The 14,691-nt window shown below is 36.8% G+C and overlaps 3 protein-coding genes across 3 annotated transcripts; all 3 read right to left on the bottom strand.

The window, feature by feature from the left end:
- Nucleotides 1-94: 94 nt before the first annotated feature.
- On the bottom strand, nt 95-5,493 carry CBG16268 (the record flags this gene model as incomplete). The annotated part of the gene is made up of 20 exons (XM_002643520.1): nt 95-260; nt 804-1,033; nt 1,080-1,237; nt 1,285-1,539; nt 1,585-1,729; nt 1,784-1,963; nt 2,011-2,252; nt 2,298-2,647; nt 2,695-2,792; nt 3,248-3,454; nt 3,505-3,662; nt 3,718-3,972; nt 4,020-4,161; nt 4,209-4,412; nt 4,458-4,575; nt 4,621-4,744; nt 4,788-4,989; nt 5,046-5,145; nt 5,199-5,296; nt 5,350-5,493. The coding sequence occupies 20 exons, from the start codon at nt 5,491-5,493 to the stop codon at nt 95-97; spliced, it is 3,576 nt and encodes a 1,191-aa protein (XP_002643566.1).
- A 443-nt stretch (nt 5,494-5,936) lies between these two features.
- CBG16269 lies at nt 5,937-7,541 on the bottom strand (the record flags this gene model as incomplete). Its single annotated transcript, XM_002643521.1, has 5 exons — nt 5,937-6,020; nt 6,085-6,174; nt 6,224-6,392; nt 7,156-7,269; nt 7,357-7,541. 5 exons carry the CDS (start codon nt 7,539-7,541, stop codon nt 5,937-5,939), a joined length of 642 nt encoding a protein of 213 aa, XP_002643567.1.
- Nucleotides 7,542-10,549: 3,008 nt separating this feature from the next.
- On the bottom strand, nt 10,550-12,232 carry CBG16271 (the record flags this gene model as incomplete). Its single annotated transcript, XM_002643522.1, has 3 exons — nt 10,550-10,816; nt 11,441-12,107; nt 12,156-12,232. 3 exons carry the CDS (start codon nt 12,230-12,232, stop codon nt 10,550-10,552), a joined length of 1,011 nt encoding a protein of 336 aa, XP_002643568.1.
- Nucleotides 12,233-14,691: the final 2,459 nt, after the last annotated feature.

Genomic DNA, 14,691 nt, shown 5'->3' with positions numbered 1-14,691 from the left:
TTTGATAGAATAAAATGTAATTGTAAAAATTGAGAAGATAATCGTAATTATCAAATAGAACCAAAATTGGTTGTAAAATAAGTGAGGCCCAGTTTCATGACGAGTGTCGTTTCCAGAAGGCTCGTTTTTTAGAGTCTGATCTATTCCTGTTGTACTTCGAATTACTGCAGTTGTTGTTAATTGGAAAAGAGTAGCAGCTAAGAATATCCGTTTTGTAGGCATGACAGCTCTTGAGAATGAATTTCCAGGCCAGGTAATAACTGGAAAACAATTCATAAGCAAATTGTTATCGTTGATTTTGAAATTGACCTTCCAAAGATTGAAATTGCAAGAAATTTCTAATTTTGCACGTTTAGTTCAGTTCTAGTTTGTGATAGAGCAATTCTGGAAAATAAGAGAAATAAACACATAGTGTCCGCTAATTTTTGAGCTTATTTATATAGGCCCTCCTAGTCGGAAGTATCATGACCTTGGTTTCATTTTCTTCCGTTTTCGAATTTTTGATAACATGCCGGTAGAAGAAACAAAGGAAGAATGCTGTCACTCAACGGAAATGAAAAATTTTTAATTTAAAAACAATTGAAATTGATATTTTTACATGCCCCCACACGCTTAAGTTTATTTTAAAGCTATGCAATTAAAAGTTTTTATTATCGTATATTCAACAATTATATATATTCAAAAATTACTATAGCTTTTAGGCTAACAGTGGCAAACTTTCAGGATCGTTATTCTTGTTCAAGGCTAAAAGTATCAAAACAGCTGCAATAATCACAATCAAAATAATTATGACATAGAACCACCATTGATTATAGATAGGGGCACTTTCTCCTTCCACTGGTTGATCTTCATCTATCTTTGGATCGTAGGTAGTTTGTCTAGGTGGAATTGGAGAAACATATGTGATAAAAATTGTGGATTCTAGAATCACTTCAGTGGAATTTGGACTGCCAAGGGTTGTGAGATTGATTTGCATTGGGGTCGGGTTCACTTCTCCGTTGGCTTCTCCGTTGGCTGATCCTTTGGTTTGCTTCTGTTGCTATTTTATTTTAAATTCATTTTCTTTTTTTGAATACTACCTGTTCTGTGATATTTTTGTCTAGTTCCATCATATCTACCAGCCAAAAATCGACCAACTCCTTATGAAACCCGTTTTCCATTTTCGGACCGATTCCTTTTTCAGTATCAATTTCCAGTGCCAGAAATTTCATTTCTTTTGCATCCAGTTTATTCCAATCTGAAATTCGTTAACTTTTACCCACTCAAATGTTGGTCTACTCGTACAAGGGGAAGGCTCTCCGAATTTTGTAAAGTTCACCAGCATTTGAGAATAGAAAGAATCCAAAATGTCCATATCAGAGGTATGATGCAGTTCTCTATGTATTCCAATAAAATACTGCATATCCGAAACATGCATACTGTACGGTTTTTGACGGGTTTCAAAAAGATAGACTTCTCCTCCAGCGTTTACAATAGCCTCTGTATAGGTTGCGGTAGACACAAAAACGGCGGATGAGTCGGTATTAAACATATTTCTGGCTGAAACAGAAAATTAACCTGATTTTGTTTGAGTACCCCACTTACTTTTGTTGAAAAAGTTATCGTGATAATATGTAACTGTTTCCACTGGATTTTCGAAATCCAAAAAGACACCTTCTACACGAAAGCCTTCTCTATATGGATATTTTTCAAATTCATGCTCCGTGACACCACATAGCAGTTTCCTTGGCTGAAAATTTAGTTTTTCGAAACTTTTTTAAAATGTATTCTTAATCCTACTGACAGGCACGCGTTTCTTAATTTCCGCTAGCTTTTCACCATAGTCCATCAGTGGTGGCGCTTGAATCAAACTCTTGAAAAAAGCAGTATCCTCATCTTCCATTGTTCTCTGTGCTTGTAATATTTGCATGACATCAGTGTTTCTCATGCACTTCAAAATTTCCTGATGGTTTTTTGAAAAGCACTAAAACTAGAATTATATGGCTAGTGTGATACCAAAAGTAACATTACATTGACTCTTTTCGCAACATTGAGTGAATTATTGATTTTGAAGTGTTCCAACTCAAAAGTCTCATAAGAACTTAACACTATGAACTTCTGGAACAACTCCTGTTCGGGATCTACATAGCTTGAAACACCAAGAGCATTTACAAGCTGCCCACCAGACGAGTGTCCCATGATTGTAACATCATTTGGGTTACCTCCAAAATTCGAAATTTCGTCTTGCACATAGTACAGGGCTTCGATGGCGTCTAAAACAAGATTAAAAATATTGACTCAATCAAGTTTTTGTTAACCATAGACCAATAAATTAGCTGGCACCAATTCTTTATCTCCCAGCCAAAACTGTCCAAGAACTCCAAGTCTGTATGCGGGTATCACAAAAACGGTTCCTTTGTCCACGTATCTTTCAAGTATAAACTTGTCGGGAAACATAGTGGCAGAGTCCAAATTATAAGAGCCTCCATGGTAATACACAATCACCGGGCACTTGTTTTTCTGAAAAAGAGTTTTCAAAATGATTATGTTGTGAGGTTCTCTGGTTACCAAACAATATTGACTAGTGAAAATATTGATGTAGAGACAATCCTCACTAATGAAGTTTTGTGCATGCTCCGAAAGCGAAGAGTTGCTAGGACAAGCGGCTCTAAAATTTTTGGATTTTGAGAACAAGACCTAGTTATGTAAGCTCACTTATATGTGGACGCATCTAGAACTCCTTCCCATTTATCTGGTTTCTGAGGCATAGAAAATCGAAGATCTCCTAGAGGTGGTTTAACAAATGGGATACCCTGAAAAATTTTGTGAGGACTCTTTGCGAAGGCTCAGCTCTAACTTTGAAGATGAACTTATCATTTCCCAATATCGAATAATCCGTAATCCCTCTGACTTTTCCATAACTGGTTGTGACAGTTTTCAAACCAATTGATTCTTGGAATAGTATCAAAAGTAATAGTAGACGCATTTAGAGAAATGTGCTCTCCCGATACAATAAAAACTGATAAAACTGATAACTTCAATATTATCATAGTCTGTGTTTACGCTAAACTTTGATGGAAAATATGTTTTTGACATGTGACGGAAAACATTCTATTAGAAAACTAATGCATACAAAACACTTTATAGACTACAGAAGACACATAATTACAACATGAATCCACTATCTTGAATTTTATCTCAGAAGTGGAAGCTCTTCTTCGTTTTTAGACTTCACAAGAGAAACTACTATCAACACAACAATCATTACCACTAGAGCAATAATCAAATAGAACCACCATTGCTGAAAGATCGCTGATGTTTTACTGTTGACTACTGTAAGCTTAGTGGTTTTGACTACTGTAGCCTCCGTGGTGTCACGCTCGTATTTCATTTTAACTGTGGTCTTAGCCTTTTTTGTGGACAAGAGCTGAACACTGACTTGATGGCTCTCTGGTGGAAGTCCTTGTTCTCTTCTCTGAAAATTGTTAAATTTTACATTCTGTTTGACTAAGTAAGGTGACGTACCAGTCTAGTAATATTCCTATCGTATTCCATCATGTCTCCAAACCAAAACTGCATCTCTTGATCATGAAAACCTTCCAACATTACTGGACCAGTCTTGTTTTTCGTGTCAACTTTGAGTTCCAGGTAATTCATACGTTCAGGGTCTAATGGTTCCCATTCTGAAATCGAAAAAAAAACATTCTACTGAGATATTCTGAAATAAAAAAAACTTACTTGGTGTGGGAACGCCTGTTTTCGTAAAATTCACCAACATTCTAGAATAGAAGCTATCTAGAATATCCATGTCTTTGAAATGCCACACTTCTCGATGAATCCCAATAAAGTATTGCATGTCGGATACATGGAAACTGTATGGTAGTTGACGAGTCTCGAAAAGGTAGACGTTGGCTCCAGCTCTAGCCATAGCAGCAGAGTAGGTGGCTGCGGAGATGAAAATTCCAGCAGTATCTCCGTTGATCCAATCATCAACTGAATGTTTCAAACTTGTTTTTCAATTTAAGAAGATATACGCTTACTATGATACTGTATCATATCATCAAAGTGATTAGCTACTGCGACTGGATTTTCAAAATCTAAGAAGCAACCCGAAATGTATGGATTCCTATAATCAATGGTTCGAAACTCGTGCTCTGTGGTTCCATATATCAAGTTTCTTGGCTGAAAAGCAACCACAAAAAATATAAGCTACTGAATATCCAACCCACAGAAGTGTACTTCTTTAAATCTGAAATCTTCCCATTCATCTCCAAAAATGGTGCTCCTCTTATTATGCTTCGGAAGTTCAACCCATCCTGTTCTTCCATTTGTCTTTGCATTCGAAGTAGTTCATATCCGTCAATCTTTCGTAAACATGACAGAATTTCAGCAATATTGGCATTGGAACGATTCTCGTGTGTACCACTGTAGCACTGAAAATCCAAAAAACCTTAAAATATAGAGGTAGAAATTAGTACCCCTAGTTTTTCAGCAAAAACAAACGAGTTTTCAACCACCAAGTCGTAAAATCCAAACATTCCTGGAGCGCTGAGAGCTATAATTTGCTGGAACATTTTCTTATCAGGGTCTATCAATCTGAAATGTTATCAATCATTAGCTATTTTTTCAAATTTCGGTTACTTGGAAAATCCTAAAACATCGACCAGTGTTGCTCCAGAAGAGTGTCCCATTATTGTGACTCTCGTTGGGTCTCCACCAAAATTTTCAATCTCATTATGCACGTAACTCAATGCTTGCACGGCATCTGAACATTTTCAGAATTGTAAAGAAGATCTATCAACTCTCACCAAAAACCAATAAATTCTCTGTTAAAACATTACTGGGACCAAAGTACAGTTGTCCGAAAACGCCTAACCGGAATGCGGGTATCGCAAAGATCACTCCCTCCGAGACGTATCTATCAAGTATGAACTTGTCGGGAAACATAGTAGCCGAGTCTAAATTGAACGCCCCGCCATGATAATAGACAATTACAGGACACTTGTCCTTCTGAAAATTTGCTGACGTAACACATTAACTTTGCACTAAAAGGAGGGAAATATTACCAAACATTGTTCACTGGTGAAGATATTGATATACAGACAATTCTCGCTGACCGAATCTTGCGGGTGGCTGGTTTGAGTGGAATTGCTCATACAAGCAGGGCTAAAAATTGAGAATATGTTTAAAAAGTGAGACATTGGACAATTTGAAGCCACCTATATCTAGATGCATCCAATACTCCTGCCCACGACCCTGGTTGATGAGGTGGTGAAAATCTTAGATTACCTAATGGTGGTTTCGCGAATGGGACACTCTAAATATTATAGTTACTTTAAAGAGAGAATTCAAGAATTTGAGTTATCTTACCTTGAAAATATATTTATGATTTGAATCGTCTGACCATTCTGTGATACCTCGAAGTCTACCATAACTGGTAGACACAACTTTCAGACATGAAACTAATGATAGAGAAATTATAGATAATAGAATAAAATGTGTTGGCACCACCATTCCCCGAACAAGAATGTGAAAGGGAATGAGCGTTTCGGAAAAAAGTGTCACTGATAAATTGGCCCGTTGAAATTTTTTGCCCAAAGAAATTGGACACAAGCTGATAATAAGTGGAAGAAAAAACACGCGATTCACTTTTGTCACGCACCGTGAAGAGAAAACACAACTTTTTTGTTTTGATAAGAGCAACAAGGAACAGTTTTACTATACTGATGTTGTCTAAACGTGGAAAGTAAAGAAGTACAACGTTTGGAAACAAAAAAAAGTTTATTAAAATTTTCTAGGCACTGAATAATCAGCGAACAATGAAATTTTTTCTGATGAACAATACAATCAAGCCAAATGTGTGTCAGGTGAGAAATTGTAAAAAAAAAATAACAGAAAAATGTCGAAGCTCGTAAAATTGAGAATCTTGAAAGGATGGTCATTATGATGAACAATTATCACATGTTATTCAACAATTTCTCCAACATCCGATCCTGAACATTGATATTCTGTCCTTCCATCATAAGGCCAACCCTTTTCACCTGAAAGACAATCGATTTTTTATACTTTATTGCAATTTTTCAAACAAAAAGCGAATGAGCTTACTTGTCTTTTTCTGGCGAAATACTCGCAAATCATGTACATTGCACACATTGGAATGAGTGAGATAGCACCGAGTGGTCCAAGAAGAAATACCTGACAAAATTAATTCACACTATCAGAGAAAAATGTAAATTGTTTGTACCTTTCGATTATAATAACTGTAGATCCTCTTGGTTTCCAATTCATCGCAATGTTTACCAGAATACGGGTCGTCACAAAGACACTCCGTATGATGAGTGTTTGGAAGTCCATTGTAGCATATGATTTCTTCACAATAGTCTCCTTGATAGCCTTTCAGACATTCGGGACAGCTGAAATATATCAAATATAGTAGTCCACATCATTTTTCAAAATGAGTCTCAAAAGGACATGTAGAGAGCTCTCATAAGGGGAGTGTTGGATTCCCCAAGAGCACTCTGAGAGAATAAAGCTACACGAATCAGTGTGAGAAAAGCTATAAGCGACAAGAGGGAACGGAATCAAAGTGGAACCTAGAATGTCTGTCAATAGGACATGTCAAGGACCTAGATGTTCTATTCTTTTCTTATTGGCCAAAACTCAAAAAAAAAGTGCTGGCGAAAATTCTCAAAATAACTATTTCAGTGGATAAAAATGGTCTATTTAGGGTGTCAAAAAATTACCTTTCATTTATAAGTGTGATCTGAAAATTTCTGCGATTATAAATCGAATCTAGAACATCATTTTTCTAGTTTACAACTTTTTGTACAACCTGGTACCTAATAGATAGGTTACGTTGAACAATGATACTTCTATTACACCAATTTCAGGTTTCTGCTCGAATGCATCTTTTTAGTGATTGCTCGTGAGAAGAAGGTGTTAACTACAGATAGATAATTTTATACTTAATTTATAATTCTGGAAATTTCGAAAACGAATGGATAAGTATTTAGTAATTATTCAGGCATCCAAAATTGTTGATTCACAATTATAATGGTCATTTTGAAAAAGAACTCCGGCCACGACTATTTATGATTGTTGGTTTTTTTACCAACAAAAACACAAGCTTCAATTTCATGTTTCTAAATTCTTCAATTCCCCAATTCCACCACTTACGATCCATTCTTATAACGACGGTACGACTGGCAATTTTTCTTCTTCTCGCAGTGCTTGCCCACATAGTCAAGTTCACACTCGCAGACTCCTTCCACTGGTTTCCCATTAACACACCTGTAATTTGGCGCAAAGTTATTGTATCAACACAAGACCACTTCTTTTCTCCTCTCTTTTCTCCTCTCTTGTTGTTTTTTTACTCACACTGGCTGTCGCTTTCTATGAACGTTGCCGTGCCGAATTCTATGGTGTCGGTGATGATGTGTTACTGGCATTGTGTCATCCGGAAGGCTATTCTCGTTTGTGTCTGCCGTAGATTTCTCATCAGTTTCAGATGATATAGAGGTACAAAGACTTATTGTGATTAGTGTAATAGTCAGAAACCTCATCTGAAAATTTGAAAAAGATTAGGAAAAGCAAAAGAGAAAGAAAGAGAGAGAGAGAGAGAGAGAGAGAGAGAGAGAGAGAGAGAGGGAGAGGGGGAAGAAGTAAAAAATTAAATTTTTGCTGAATCAATTCTTTATACAGAAAATCAGAAGCGCTTGTCACATCTGGCCCGCTCCACTTGAAAAAGTAACTTCAGGTTTTTTTTTCTCTAAAGTCCGCAGAATACACGTTACAGATTATTAGCATATCTTTCTTGACCTGCAAGGTGGTACAAGTGAATTTCGCCCGGTTACAGAAAGCTCCGCACCTTTTTTGCACTGAATGGGCTCAAAAGATAGAGATGACTTGGTTAAACCTCTTCCTGATTTATGTTTTCCAAACTCTGAACAGTTTATGAACGAAAAGGAACTATGGGAATTTCCTACTTAATTCTACCAAACAAACTTTCTTGAAAAAAAAAACAAAACTTTAACAGTCAAAGCAATTAATGAAGAAGAACAATAAAAGTGAGAAATTGACAAGAGGGTGTAATGACAAATCAAACAGACTGAAAATAGAAAGTTTTCAGTCATCGAAATTGTCTAAAACATGAAATTGTTAATTAACGACGTCAGAAAAATCGGGCCGACCCATAGCAAACAAGCCACTGATCGGGTCACCAGAATAACAAAAAAAATCTCGAGTGGACTGAATAGAGGCGGAGTCAATAGACTACTTGATCTAGATGACTAGGTTTGGGGTGACTGAATGTAGTGTTTGATCTGAATCGATTAGCGCATCGGCGAAATTCGCCGAAATCACTATTGAACGATAAATGAGTGGTCAAGAAGAGGAGACAAAATGACGTCGTTTATTTGATCTTTAAAGGTTGACGGTTTGCAGAAACGATATAAAATCAAATGAGAAAAAAAGATAGCGATACAAAGGTCCGAGAAAAGAATCAAACGTCATCTAGCAGAAGTCTTAGTAGTCAACGATTTTTATTCATGACAAGTTTCCGATAAGACAGGTGGAATTGTAATCACTAATTGAATTTGGGATGTGAGACAGGGAAAGGGTGATTTTGATGCGGTTGAACTACCGTATAGTAAATTGAAAAGAAGAGAAAGAAGATAGGGTTGAAAGAGAGAAACCAACATTCAAAAATCGTCTTTCTGATGTGCGTCTCAATGATCAGATCAGAAAATTTTTTGGGATAAAAAATGATATATTTGCATGGAAAATTATGATAAGTGCGGAAAACAAGTTTCTCGGTTGGATGCAAATTGTGTTTCTTCACACATTTTGAGGGTGGGAGGACGGGTTAGAACAAAACAAAAAATGGAGAAAGAAAATAGGTGGGTTTTGAAAAACACGAACTTGACTAGGCGTCGTTAAAGTTCTGAATGTGAACATCATCTGAAATGGGATTTTTTTCTAATACGTGGTTTTTGTTCTTTCGAAGTTTCACTATGCCTATGCATCTAAAAATTGGATTGGAATGATTTCGTAAACTATCTTCAAATCATATTTTTAGATTATTTTTCGAAAATTCGGACACCCAAACTGTCATCATGACAAAACTTTTGATTTTGACCCGTTTCAAGAATTTTGGAGCTGGGGAAGACGTGTAAAGTGGAGTTCAGGATTTTGAATCACCCGAACATCTTGTTAATGTGAAGCGCAAAACCATAGAGCATGTTTTTCACAAGATTTTCCTCTAGAACTGATTTTAAATATGTGACGAGAGTCAAAAAAATATTAATGATGAATTAATAATTTTATTAAGGACTATTTTCAACATTTATTTATTCAAAGTGTTTCTTTCCGCCAACAGTATATACATCGTTGCCTTTGTGGGTGATGTTGAAGTGGTAGTTGTACAGCGTAACCTCTCTGGAAGGCATATATTTTCTAAATTTTAGTGTTACTCTGATTTTGGCGTAACAAGTATTCAAAATTTGGGATTTCATGACTTACCGTTTGTCCTTCGAGAAATCTCCAAGAGGGATCTCCCAAGTTAGATCCGGCTTTTCTTCCCAATCCCGGCAGGTGTGAATTATTCTAACGTATATTTCGAATTCGCCCTGAAATCGAAAATATCAATTTACAACTAATTGCGAAATTGAGAAGTTGGCGTTCAATAAATTCATCAGATCTTAATTTGGACCTTTGGTTTAATTAATATTCTAGGTAGTCTCTAAATTTTTAAAATCCGAAAATCACCTATTGGAAGCAACTACAAGTAATAAAACACTTACACCCCACTCAATACTATGGTTACCTACGAGAGTGAATCTTGCAGTACCCCATCCGTTGCTGGTATGTTGAACTGCTACCACATCGTCACGGCTCCCGGACATTTCGCAATCGGACATTTCGCAGCCGGACATTTTGCCACCAGACATTTCGCAGCCAGACATTTCGCAGCCTCTGATAACGTCAGAAAATTAGAATTCCAAATTCTTCGGTTTTGAAAAAAGTATTTTTTAATGTCAGAAATTGAATTTTCGAAGAATTCGGCTGAAAAAAAAAATAAAGTTTTAGCTGAAAAAATAGCAAGCAAGTATTCAATCAATGGAAAACTGCTAAATCTTCACTGTTATAATATTTTTTTAGTATTAAAAATTGGTGGGAACGGGATTGTCGCTCTCCAAGTGATTCTGAGAACTCCTCCTCCATATTTTTTGAACGGCCGTGATGCCGCCGCGGCTATTTCAAAGAGGGATCAGGGTTTAGTTCTCAGAGTTATTCTGATAACCCTTCCAGAATTTGATAACAGATCGAAGACCAATGACTAATAAAAAGAGTTCAAACTTGTGATTTAATTACAAATAATCTATGCTTAGAGGTTCCGTTGGTTGTTTTTCAGAGCCTGTCAATAAGTTCTTCTAGAATTAGAAAACACGATGTAGCTTTGTTCTTTTTATTGATAAATCTATAAAAACTTTTTCAACATCATCAATTAATTATATAAGTGTGAATTTTTTACCAGAGAGTCTTTAGAAAATTGTTCAACATTATCAATAAATTATGCAACAACAATGGGATCTTCAAGTGCCATGGCGATCGATGAGTTGGAGAACTTGAAGACATCTCTTTTCCTGACGATTTCCAAAACTTTGGTGAATGCATCCGAATGCTCTTCAAGCGTGAACCACCACGTCATTTTGATATTTCCACTTGGCATTCTTCTAGTGCGAGCCGGATTCCCCAAAAGCACCAACAGAAGACTTTCATCCTCAAGACTGTTGAATTTAATCTTGAAGGACTTGAAGTCAGAGGAGTACAATGCCGTCTGAAAACAAGCAACTAAAGCAATCTGAGGAGAAGATGGTTTGCCCAAAAAGTTAAAGAAAGCTCTTAATTTGGCGGTTTGGCCAAAATTAGAACATACATGAAAAAGTATGAATGCAGTTCCGAATGTAAAATTACTCCTAAGGCAATTTTTGGGTGTTTCATTAATTTTATTTTGTCCTACGTATACACCGCCAAAAAATCACATTTTAGGTGTCCAATGAGGAACAATAAATATTTATTAATAACTTCCCTTTTCAAAATTTTTAATAGCTGTTTTCAGATAATTTTCAGAAGCTAAGTCGCGTTCTCTAGCTGTAGGTTTCGGTCACAATCAAAATTGAAAGAGGATTTTTCATAAGAGTTTTGTGTAAGATATTAATTACTATAAAATTAAAATATTAAGGGTCCTAAACTCATTGGATCTCTAAAACAAATATTTTTTAGTGATAGGGAGAAGAATCATTGTGGGGACACCCAAGAATTCGGTCTTGATTGTTATTTCACATTAAGAATCAAACTACATTAATAGAATTCTAATATCTGTTCCAATTTCAACCAAACCGCTCAAATTAAGGGGGCTCACTTATTCGACTCATTGGTGAAGAATTTTCACTCAACTAACCTGCCGCAGTGAATGGATATCCTCGGCGGTGACGTTGTCCATATGGATATTGATGGTTGACAAGTGCAGAAGGTTGCGGACTGGCACTCTGACGGCGATCCGTTCAACTACGACTTCTTTTGCTCCTTTCCAAACGTCTTGATCCGAGATTCCAGTTAAATCCCATGCTCTCCCATGGGAGCGTTCTCCGGTTGAACTCCTTAGATGTATGGACTTCAAATGCTTGGCAGATAACCCTTGAAGAAGTGGAATGAGTCTCGATACATCGGCAATTTTGATTTCGAGTTGCTCGACTTGTAACTGATGCCTTCTCGTTGCCAAGTATTCGGCGAGGTTCTCGAAAAACGTTGGATAGTTGTCCGAAAAAGCAAGAGACAGAGAGACGAGGCTCTGCTTTTGGTGTGTGAGAACCAAAATGAGATCTTCCAGGATACGGCTTAGGACATCTTCATTTTTCACTATTTGCTTCTTATCCTTGTGAATGACGACGCATCCGTCCTCTTTTTCCTTGTATCCCACTTTGACGTGTCGCCAGAGATCCGACATTTTCACTTTGACGAAGTTTCGATGCTCCTTCACCTCTAATCGTTTGAGATTAGATTCGATCAGATTCTTGTTCTTTTCGATGAAACTGGTCAAGTTCGGATGAACTTTTCGGATACGTTGACTGAAAATGATGATATCATTTTTTGAAAAAGGATCGAACTCCACTTACAGGCTGATGAAATCCTGGTCACGGAGAACTTCTCTCAAGACAACATCCGGCAATTGCTCAAAACTTGCCACAGCCATTTCTGAAAATGTGACTTTGAGTTGCGAGTTGAAAAATTGTCAAAAATAAAAACGTTTCACCTCAAAATATAAAAAATCTTTTCTGATGAAAAGACACCTAAAAGTTTAAATTTGGCGCCATACCTCATATATCCCAGTAGAAGGAAACTATGGCAAACTAAACCTATATTCTAAAACAAACCTTTTTCTGGTATAAAGCCAAGAATAGAAAGTCAAACTATGAAGTTGGGGTATTTCTTCGAAAATACAACACTGGTGGTTGTTAAAACAAAAAAAGTGAATGGAAAAGTGGTGGTGTTGGGGTGCTGAGGAAGGAGAGGGGACCGTGGATTGATGAGTGATATGACTGTATCTCGTTATAAGAAGAGAGGCGCAGAGACATTGCATCGAGCTAATGGGGTTGAGTCATGAAAAAGTCTACACCAAAATCTAGAGGGTAAGAGAAATTTGAATTTGTCATCATGCAATGGGAAATGATATTCAAAAATTAATATGGAAAAATTGACTTACAGACGTTCTAGAAAGTAATGTACAGTCACAAATATACAGTATCCTTGAAATAAAACGGATGGATGGGAAACTACCGTGAAATTCCTTGTAGCCAGCTTTTAAAACATTCCTGTGAGGAAAAAAACGAAACATATGTGTGGCATAGATTCAGAAACCCATGACCATTTTCTGGACCCTTTCCGTCACATATGTCCGCCCCTCTTCAAATTGAAGTTAGGAGACAACAGCTTTCTCAGAAGGAACTGTACTAAGCTAAAAACCAAGTATCAGAAAACCTATTTGAAAATTTGCAGAAGCTGGGATTGCTCTCACAGCTAATCCAAAACCCATCTTCCAATTTCCAGGAATTTTATAATCATCTGAATTTAAGCTTCGTAAAAAAACATTTCCGAAATCCAAATTCTGAGCTCTATTGACATTCGAGGAAAGGCAAAAATCTGATTTCAAGACCAGACTTTTACAAGTAACCTGCACTAATTTTTGCATTGGTTTCTGAAAACTTGGGTATGCACTTTCTTTAACTCATTCTCTTAACCAATAAAAAACAGATGCTTAACCACCAAAACAGAACCAAAAAGATTTCTTGTCTTAAAATAATAGACAGGAACCTTAACCATGCATTCTGGTGGTTGGCACTGAAAATCTTTAAAACTCACAATAACGAAGCGAAACGCGTCAAATCTGTCATTGATATCATCGACTGGTCTTTCAATCATATTTTTCACAACTCCAGATTTCTTGATTGCTGGGTTTCTCAGATTCCAATTTTAATTGATCATTCCATGTAGACGTTCTCCATAAGAATGGACTTCTGTCTTTAATCTGCTAGCATTAAAAATTCAATATGAATCCAGAAGTCTTCGAGCTTTTATTTGATGTTTCAGTCTTGAACCAAATTTGAACAAAGACTTTCCACTAGTCATCATAGTTCTGGAAATTTCATGAGTTAGATTTTATAAACAATATTTTCTTCTCTCCCTAAAAAACCACGGTCAGAAAGTAATCAGAATCATAGCTAGCGTTGTCAGAATGATCGACTGGTGTTGCTTCTTTGGATGGCTTGTTTTACTTCGGATTGTCATTGAAATCATCAGTTTCACGAATGTACTCGTGGAGACACAGGATGAAAACATGTATTTTTCGGAAGATTAGACACCATAGAAAATGAGCCAATATTACTACATCTGTTCATGTATTTTTTCAATTCATTTCCGTAGCAAATATCATCCTGAGCCGATTTTTTTCTTCCCAGTCCTGAAATTCGAACTCGGATTTCATAGATTTTGAACTTCTTCATACCTTTTTATCGTCAGCACTCATTTCCTTCCATGTCCCTCCTTCCTTTTTGACATCTTTAGCAATGCTTGTGGCCTCCAGATGACGTAGGTAGGGTGCCAGGCGAAGATTCTTTTCTTTTCCAGTAAAATCAATATTATTGAAACATCCCATTCAAACCACTTGTCGCATTGTTGAAATCCTGCAAAAATCAACTATCAGCCAGCTATTCGCTTGCAAGAAAATGTCAATTTTTCGAAACACCGCGGAAAATCTTAGCGGGTTTCTAAAAAAAGTACTATTCCTAATATTTACTTAATAGATACGTTAAACGGAGCAAGACATCAAAAGTGTAAGTTCACCCGGTAGAGACTATCGGACAGACACAGAACATTTAAGGACCCTCTTTTTTGTCACTGTGTTGTGTACGTGTGCGCTAATAGTGTTGATCGGTAAACGCGGTCGACAGGCAGAATGGGCTGTTCTAGTTGATTAACACGCTATGTCCGTTACGAAGAGGAGTGAGATGTGTCACATCTGCAAAGAACAAGAAGAGAGGAAAACCATAACAGCTAGCTATCGGTAAAAAATGCATTGAACAACGATCATATGAGCGATGAGATGTCGCGTGAAGTGGGAGGAAAAATATACAGCGCTTTACAAAGTGCTGAACC

Source organism: Caenorhabditis briggsae, assembly GCF_000004555.2.
Source record: "Caenorhabditis briggsae complete genome, chrX, whole genome shotgun sequence".
NCBI classification, from domain to species: domain Eukaryota; kingdom Metazoa; phylum Nematoda; class Chromadorea; order Rhabditida; family Rhabditidae; genus Caenorhabditis; species Caenorhabditis briggsae.
This window is presented reverse-complemented; position numbering and strand designations above follow the sequence as displayed.